The 9,353-nt window shown below is 40.0% G+C and overlaps 1 protein-coding gene across 8 annotated transcripts in view; it reads left to right on the top strand.

Moving 5' to 3' along the window:
* Nucleotides 1-9,353, top strand: part of LOC102973572 (latent-transforming growth factor beta-binding protein 1) — a 259,508-nt gene that overhangs the window by 65,151 nt on the left and 185,004 nt on the right. For all 8 annotated transcript variants that reach the window (XM_055089108.1, XM_055089107.1, XM_055089111.1 and 5 more), the window contains exons 4-5: nucleotides 3,931-4,033; nucleotides 8,282-8,353. In XM_055089108.1, coding sequence (XP_054945083.1) covers nucleotides 3,931-4,033; nucleotides 8,282-8,353 — 175 coding nt within the window. The remainder of the gene's footprint in view (nucleotides 1-3,930; nucleotides 4,034-8,281; nucleotides 8,354-9,353) is intronic.

The raw sequence follows: 9,353 nt of genomic DNA on the forward strand, positions 1-9,353 counted from the left end.
GTTTCTGCTGAGAAATCAGTTGTTAACCTTATGGGAGTTCCCTTGTATGTTATTTGTCATTTTTCCCTTGCTGGTTTCAATAATTTTTCTTTGTCTTTAATTTTTGCCAATTTGATTATCGTGTGTCTCAGTGTGTTTCTCCTTGGGTTTATCCTGTATGGGACTCGCTACGCTTCCCGGACTTGGGTGGCTATTTCCTTTCCCATGTTAGGGAAGTTTTCCACTATAATCTCTGCAAATATTTTCTCTGGTCCTTTCTCTCTCTCTTCTCTTTCTGGGACCCCTATAATGCGAATGTTGTTGCAGTTAATGCTGTCCCAGAGGTCTCTTCGGCTGTCTTCATTTCTTTTCATTCTTTTTTCTTTATTCTGTTCCACAGCAGTGAATTCCACCATTCTGTCTTCCAGGTCACTTATCCATTCTTCTGCCTCAGTTATTCTGCTATTGATTCCTTCTAGTGTAGTTTTCATTTCAGTTATTGTATTGTTCATCTCTGTTTGTTTGTTCTTTAATTCTTCTAGGTCTTTGTTAAACATTTCTTGCATCTTCTCGATCTTTGCCTCCATTCTTTTTCTGAGGTCCTGGATCATCTTCACTATCATTATTCTGAATTCTTTTTCTGGAAGGTTGCCTATCCACTTCTTTTCGTTGTTTTTCTGGGGTTTTATCTTGTTCCTTCATCTGGTACATAGCCCTCTGCCTTTTCATCTTGTCTGTCTTTCTGTGAATGTGGTTTTTTTCCAAAGGCTGCAGGATTGTAGTTCTTCTTCTGCTGCCTGCCTTCTCTCATTTGTATTTTTAAGTTGTAAAAATCACTTTAATCTGGGAATAAAAATGTGGTTCAGTAGAGTCAGCCTGTGTCCATGTGATAATGTCTCATGGAGAAGTAGAATCTTCCCTTCTGAGAGAAGGTCATCCCAGATTCTTACATCCTTGTCAATGTGGTTGTCTCCAATGTGGCCTTCTGGTGTGGAGGGGAGATTCTTCCTCTACCTTCTTTTACTCTAGATGCTTCCTACATCCAGGTAAGATGTAGTGGTGCTGGGTAGTCTCTTGTGTGAGAGCCCTCATCAGGCCACAAAGATGTCTCAGGTGGAGTTTCTAGCTACACGTTGAAGTCTCTGCATCGTTAAATAACTAAAGGGGCGTACATGAAACCTTGTGCCTTGTTACAAGCCTGGTTTCATCCCTTGCAGTCTGTCCTCATACTGTGCAGACCCAGTTTTGAGAAGAACACACAGTGTCATCGTACCACCTACGCTGCCATTTATTTAATCGATTTGGATGGCTTGTGCTGCTCTGGTTGGTGGACCCGCAAAACAAAGCCATGCGATAAAGTGGCCTGAATCCTTAATGAAATCCTTGTACCTTTTTTGAGGCCTGGGCGGGAAAAATGATTTATTTTTGCCCTCCCAAATAAAACATTCTAGGAATCCAAGGTGAAAATTGGATTTTAACTGCTACTAAAATTTAGAGCATATAAAATCGGCAAGTGTTGAGAGTTTTGCTTGATGAAGGGAAGAACCTAGAGAGTCTGTGACAAGAATGGACTACATGTGATGTGCACTGGTGTCTTATGTAAATCTGACTGATAAAACTGGAAATAAACCATAAGCAAACTTTGGCAGTGGACTGCAACAGTAGAGACCTCTGTGTTCTTAACATAATCATTTTGTTTCCAGTCTTATGCCTGGAGCACTGTTCTTTCTTCCGTGCTTCATATTTCAGATTTAAGCCTTCTGTGATTAAGCTAAAGGAGTCTGGGAACTACCTCAATGCAGCCAGTATGTGCTCTTCTTCCCTCAGGTTCTCCATTTTGTACAAGTGTTCACACTCCCATCTCCCCTTTTCCCACCTCCCCTCCTCCTGCTTATCATACGCTATTTTTGGAGAGCATACAACATCCTGTTGAAATCATTAAAAACCACAAAAACCTAAGGAATTCAAAGCTATGATGTAACAAAACCTTCATTAGCCGAGCTGAGCCTTCTCTGGTTTTGTTTTACAATTGGGACATGTAGTTACTTAGAGCCTCGTTGGGAATGCTGCATGGGTGGACCTGGTGGGAAAGCAGTGCTGTCCCTGGAGGCCTGCCAGGTGACTGGTGTCTACTCACTGCTGCCCTTCTTCGAGTCACCACCTGCCCCAGCTTTTTGTCCCTGAGTTCTGCTTGCTAGCCTGGGCGAGTTTGCTAATTTCCATGGTTTTTTCCAGAACCACTGCTTGCTTGAATGGATGGCAACTAGTTTGTTTGTTTCCTAGTTCCTCAGGTTGTTTGCTCCTTTCTTCCACATTTATTGAGCATTTATTTGCAATGTGTACTGTGTATTGGGATATAAATAAGATACATCTGTGTTTAATTAAAATGCATAGTGGAAGCAGTGGAATTGTGTAGAAAGTGCCCTGGAGTAGAGGGGATGGTTGGAGGAACTTGCTGAAATTGAGGAGACAGGAGGCTTCGTGGTGAGGGTTCTGCAGGGCTGGGGATTAAGGGATAAAGAAAGTTTCTCCAGGCAAAAGAAGGAAGGGTGTTCCAGAGAGGAGAAACGGCTTTTGGAAAGACAGTTTGTACAGAAGATAAGGAGTCCTTTGGTGTTCCTGAAGGATGGATGTAGAGAGGTGGAAGGGGACAGAGAGAAAGATTGTCTAAGGTGAGAACAGGAAGGTCCCATGTATCATGCTAGGAAGGTTGCAGTCTTCAGACAGTGGAGAGTCGTTGAAGGTTTTCAATCAGAGTGATGTGATCAGACTTGTCTTTGGAAAGATGACTCTGGAAACCATTTGGAGAATCTTACAGAGACTGAGGCAGAGGAAGACAGAGGGACCCCTTAGATCTGGGGCGTGGGCTTAGCCTGCACAATAAGGATGAGGAGTCAGGTGGCCCTTCCTGCACAGCTGGTCTCCAGATCCGTACACAGAGCAGAATCTGTTGTCCTAGAGCCTTCCCAACCCCACTGAGTTGGTCTCACTTTAGGATCCTGCCTCTCAGCCTCTTCTGACCTTGGTTGACCAAAAGGTGAGATGGATCTTCACATCTGTCAACTCGTGTTGCTCAGGTGGCCTCTACGCCTGGCTTTTCTGCCTGCTGGCCTGACTTAAACCTGCCAGCACCTTCCTAGCTTGGCTAACTTCCCTGGGTCAGGCTGCTTGGATGCCTGGAGCCTTTGTCTTGTCCAGAGCTGATCTGGCTCAGCCCGTGATCATACCCTGTCCCTGCCCAGGCCTTGGTGTTACAGGAGGACCAATGGCCTCTTTAGGTGGGATCTGGGCCACATTCTCAGGGTCTCTGTACACGCCTCACCCTTACAGCTCTGTTCCCTGAATGTCCACGGCAGAGATTTCAACAGACAATTAAAACTCAAATTTTAAAAGTTTATCTTTTATTAATTTAAAAAAAATTTTTAAATTAATTTTTTAATCGGAGTATAGTTGATTTACAATGTTGTGTTAGTTTCTGCTGTACAGCAAAGTGAGTCAGTTATACATATACACATATCCACTCTTTTTTAGATTCTGTTTCCATATAGATCATTACAGAGTACTGAATAGAGTTCCCTGTACTATACAGTAGGTTCTTATTAGTTATCTATAAAATGTTTACCTTTTAAGTTTTGAGGTTCTTACTATGGAAAAAATGGCATCGGAAAGTTAAGTTTTATAAAGTGCTCTGAACAGTCACAGGTTTTCTGAAGACCCTAAAAATGCCAAGGAGCTCTTGGAAATATGCATGTTTACTTGAGTACGGCATTGATTGTGTGCTGGTGTTTTGTTCTGAGGTTTTAGAGGTCTCCCTGCCGGCCCCCCCACCACCCCGTTCTGTGTCAATAACAAGGGAACTGTTTTATAATGTGGCTGTGAAGCACAGCAGTGCTCTGGAGCTGGGCATCCTGCATTCAATTAACCTTTGTATTTCACACCTCATCATTGCAGTGTGGCAAAGCGCTTCCTGGCCTTTCAAAGCAGGAGGACTGCTGTGGAACCGTGGGTACCTCCTGGGGCTTTCATAAATGCCAGAAATGCCCCAAGAAGCCGTGTAAGTGACGTTTCATCATTCCTTTGCAGGTTAATGTAGCGTATCTGTTTCCTTATGATTACGGTTTTAATGGTGAGACATTAGACTTCAAAGGAATCGCACTGAATTGTAGAACGTAGTGTGATAATTTGCATTTTCAGAAACCGTGCAAGTCTGAGAAAGCTTTCACATGGATTCTGTTTTTTAATAAACACAGTTATCAGTTGCCTTGTCCAGCTGGATTACTTATTTAAAAAAAAAAACAAAAGTCTTTAGAAAGGGGATGTGCTATAAGTAGGCTCTGTTTTCTGAGGTGAAAGAAAAATAAGATCTCTTTTAAAATGATAATTAAATGTTCCAAACCCTATAAAAAGTCAGAGCAGTTGCTATTTCTTAAATTACATTCCTTAAATGAAATTTTTATTAATATCCACGACTTCTCTTGTAGTTTTTTTTTTTTTTTTTTTTGTGGTACGCGGGCCTCTCACCGCTGTGGCCTCTCCCGTTGCGGAGCACAGGCTCCGGACGCCCAGGCCCAGCGGCCATGGCTCACGGGCCCAGCCGCTCCGCGGCATGTGGGATCTTCCCGGACCGGGGCACGAACCCGCGTCCCCTGCATCGGCAGGCAGATTCTCAACCACTGCGCCACCAGGGAAGCCCTCTCTTGTAGTTTTTATTACACAATAGGTTTTCAAATTTCACTGAAAGGAAAAGCTAAAATGGAGAAACGAATGATTGCTGATTTGTGAAAGAGAAACTTACAATCACTAGGACACAGTGCTTTTCTCCTTTTCCTCTTAGTTGCTACTGTTAAACTATCACATTTTCATGACATGAATCTCTTCTGACACCCACATGCATTTAGTCTATAAAATTTGTTGTTCAGAACCTGTTGAAGTGAATAAATCCAGATGTACATCTTTCTATTACTTTTTTCACAGTTTTTCTGATACTTTTCAGAAAGCCAGAGGTAACTTGTTTTAAGTTGAGCTTTTTTCCTCTTGTTCATCGTGTTTTTGCCAAGAAAGCAAGTGATGTTTTTCTCCTCATCATCTTTTGCTTTGTGTTATTGAAGATTTCTATAGTTTTTTTAATAGTTTATGCTGCAAGGAATTTTTCATTGGCTTCAATTGGATAAGTTTTATTTACCCTTCTTTAAATGTCTGTTGATTTGATTGATATTCTCAACTGCCTTTTAAACGTGTTCAATCTAGAATCTGCCATTTTAGAATCACTGCTCCATAGGTCTGTCTTACATACTGTTCTTCCATCGCCATCATAATTTGTTTTAAATAAATTGTCTCTCTTCCTTGTCTTTCAGACTTACATATTCTCTAAATCTTTTGATGTCTACGTTAATTTCACTTATTTTCTTGATAATTGCTCCTATCTTCCTTTAGAGGAATAATTTTTGGAAACACCTACTAAAGTTTCTGATAGTTAATGAATTCTTCATATAGGGGGGAAAAAAACCACATAAATAAGGACATTCAGTACTGAGACATTTTCCCCAGTGGACTTTCTCTGAGTTTCAGTAATGATTAGCAACGTGAATTTCCAGCAAGTGGGTTGAGTGTGATGGTCCTGCCTCACTGAAAGATCCGTCTGCCTAAAATTATTGTGGCAACCTGACTGAAGGGACCTTTAAGGGACGTTTAGTATGATTTCAAGAGGATGGAGTTTAGAGTTAGGTAGACCTGAGTTTGACTCCAGCTCTGTCATTTGCTGTGGAGTCTTATGGATCATGAAACGAGTCTATATTTAAAATGTTAAAGAAGCATTGCCTTTTTAAAAATGTCTTCCCTTCATTTTTGGGTAAGTTTGTCTTCAGGAATATTGTGAAGGGTGGTATGTTTCCCACTGCTAAGTCTAAGGGCTGAGGAAAGAGAAGTCCAATTCTTACAGCTTGGTTTTGGGGCTACATTTATGTTCACTAATACTTTTTCCATTTTATCTCTTATTTTTCTTTTCCATTTCTCCCCTTCTCTGTGTATCTTTTCCTTATTTAGCTTTTTCTCTTTCCTCTTATTTCCAAATCCCAGCGTTTCAAGACAGGGACAGAAGTTAAGAGTAAAAGGAATCATACTGTTGTGTTTTTCTGTTTTGCTTTGGTTTTTAATCCCTAACTCCCGACCTTCTATCATTTTCTATCTAGAATTTTATCATCTGGGGATAAATTTACTGCTTTATATGGTTTTATATCTTAATATGATAATTTAAGTAGAACATGAAGGTACAAAGTTGCTCTCACTTTTAACTAAATGCTGATGAAATTAAGGTCATATATGGGCTCGCCTAATGTATAAATTGAAGACATTGATTCTGTTTCACGAAGAGCAATGCAGATTATGAATGAAGTAAACTATTAACATATTGACATTTACTCCTTTTGTGCCGTCCTACGATGTGACTCACTCCCAAGAAACACACTCAGGGTCACATTCTTCCTGTGTCATTTAACAAACTTGCCTTGGTTGGTACTAATCTAAATCATACTCGTTTTGGAAAAGAGCAGACTTTTCTTGGCTTTAGACGCTAGGGTTCTGTGTTCCATACCTTTTTTTTTTTTTCACTCGAAGTAGTTCAAAATTCAGTTTTCAGGTGGCTTTTATTTAATGTTTTGAAGTTTTTGTTTAGCCACATACAGAAGGACCTTTCATTGCTGATCAGTTCTTACTGTGAAAACATAATTTTAAATCTGCAAATAATTTCATTAGAGAGTCTGTACTCCATTAAAAATGTACTTGTTTTGAACAAGTCGCTTGTCCTTTAAACATTTTTAGAAGAAAATTAGCATCAAATTCTAAACGGAAGAAGAATTTAAGATCATCTGGTCCAGCGCTTTCTGCCTTAAGTAGATGACTGTTAATTTTTAAACAAGATATGATCTCTCTTTTGCCTTTGAACAATTCACAGACAGAGATCGCACAGTCTCTGTAGGTAACCTGCTACAGGGTGTCCTTGTTATATGGGATAAGACTGGACATGTGGCCAAGAGGCTGAATGGGTGACTCCCCCTGTACCAACCTCTTTTTTCTTTTAACACACTATTCCCAGATTCCTCACTTTAACCATTTTCTGGCAGGAGAAATACGTCAAAGAAAGGAAGTAATAGGGGAGATGAATGCCACTAGTAAATACTCACGCTGTTCACTAGTGGTGAGAATAAAGAGCATGTGTTAGGGGAAAAATAATTATATTTTTCAAAAGAAAATTTCCATTTTACTTGCAACTTTCTTTTTTTTTACTCCCTGTTCAGGTCTTCGAAGTGGTTTGACCATTCATCCTATTTTGATGACAGCCTATCTTCTGTTGCTCATTATCTTAATAAAATAACACCTTATTGCAGGAAACAATGATATCTGGGCTTATTTTTGTCAGGCATTGCAGTAAGCATTTTGCATAAATTATCTCTAAACTCCACAACAACCCTGACCTGCTCAACAGCTTGGGAATACTCCCATTGTACAGAATTCCATTTGAAACCCAGGAAGCTTGTCTTCCAAGGTGGCAGAGCCAAGATTTGAACCTAGGTCAGCTTGGTCCCAGAACTTATACCAGAAAGGTTCTCGGGTATCACGTTAGGATGTCAGAATTTCAGTGACTAGGATTTTGTTGATAAATTGGTGACCGCGACATTTGTATTGTTGATGAGTTTTCTGAGTTGATGAACCATACAGCTGATCACAGCAGCCCTTCACCTCTCCCAGCTTCCTCTCCTCACCTTCTGTTCTTCCCAGCTTCATGGTATAAAGAATCAGCTCATTACTGGAATATGTGAGCCTGTAAATGAGGCGAGCGTATAATTTATTGTCTAAACTGGGACACTTTTAAGAGTGAAATGGAGTGCAATTGATGAACTTTGCTGGAGCAAAAGTATCACCAAGGGTTGTCCGAGGCAGACCAAGATGTATAGTCACCCTCTCTGAATTTATAAGAAAATTCAACTGCCTGTAGTTAATCATTGGGGAGGAATTGATTTTTTTTTTTTGGTAATAAATAATCACTAATTGGAAGAAAATATAGAACAGTCTTATGATTCTTTGAACTAACATAATCAAGATTGACAACTAATTGAGATTTATGTCTGTTGCAAAATATGAGGTATACTGAAAAACAAGGAAAATATGAAAGGAATGCGTATACCTTGGGTTGGTATCTTAGAAATAAGATCACTGATGCTTTATATGGCTTTGGTTATCACATATAGTAGTTTAGGGTTGTAAGAATTTAAACTAAGCATGTAACATAACTGTTTCTTCTTTACAGCTTATCATGGATATAATCAAATGATGGAATGTCTACAAGGTTATAAACGGGTTAACAACACCTTTTGTCAAGGTAAGATTAACTGACTTCATTGGGGTATGAGCTCAACAGTTGTTTGGCTTTTGAGAAAACTGAGTTGTTTTGCGTGCTTTGTTCATTAGTCCAGCATGTGAAGTTTACACAGAGAACCACCTCTTGTTCACTCTGTTTAGGAAATAGAAGTTTAGTGTGTGGTTGCTAGAATTACTTCACTACCATTTAAACTTTATGGAACTTTTCCCCCTTCTATCTATTTGTGATGAAATCCACGAGAGATGGGATTACATTATGGAGCACTCTGTGGGCTCCACACTAGTCACCTCCTGTCCACGTGTGGGTGTGTGTGCATGTGAGCACGTACATGTACCTAGAGTACTACTTCTTTACTGACATATGATTGGGCAGCAGAGTTCCCTTTTTTCTTTCATCAGACTATTTCTGGCTAACCTTGAAGTATTCAGGTATTAAATATCAGAGCAAACACACATTTCTTAGTCAGTAGGGTAAAACTATGTAGTTAAATGTGAAATGCCCTGAGTGTTTTTTTTTTAACGTCTTTATTGGAGTATAATTGCTTTACAATGGTGTATTAGTTTCTGCTTTATAACAAAGTGAATCAGCTATACATATACATATATCCCCATATCTCCTCCCTCTTGTGTCTCCCTCCCACCCTCCCTATCCCACCCCTCTAGGTGGTCACAGAGCATCGAGCTGATCTCCCTGTGCTATGCGGCTGCTTCCCACCAGCTATCTGTTTTACATTTGGTAGTGTATATATGTCCATGCCACTCTCTCACTTCATGCCAGCTTACTCTTCCCCCTCCCCGTGTCCTCAAGTCCATTCTCTATGTCTGCATCTTTATTGCTGTACTGCCCCTAGGTTCTTCAGAACCATTTTGTATTTTTTTAGATTCCATATATATGTGTTAGCATACAGTATTTGTTTTTCTCTTTCTGACTTACTTCACTCTGTATGACAGACTCTAGGTCCATCCACCTCACTGCAAATAATTCAATTTCGTTTCTTTTT

The sequence above is a fragment of the Physeter macrocephalus genome, chromosome 12 (assembly GCF_002837175.3).
Source record: "Physeter macrocephalus isolate SW-GA chromosome 12, ASM283717v5, whole genome shotgun sequence".
Taxonomy (NCBI): Eukaryota; Metazoa; Chordata; class Mammalia; order Artiodactyla; family Physeteridae; genus Physeter; species Physeter macrocephalus.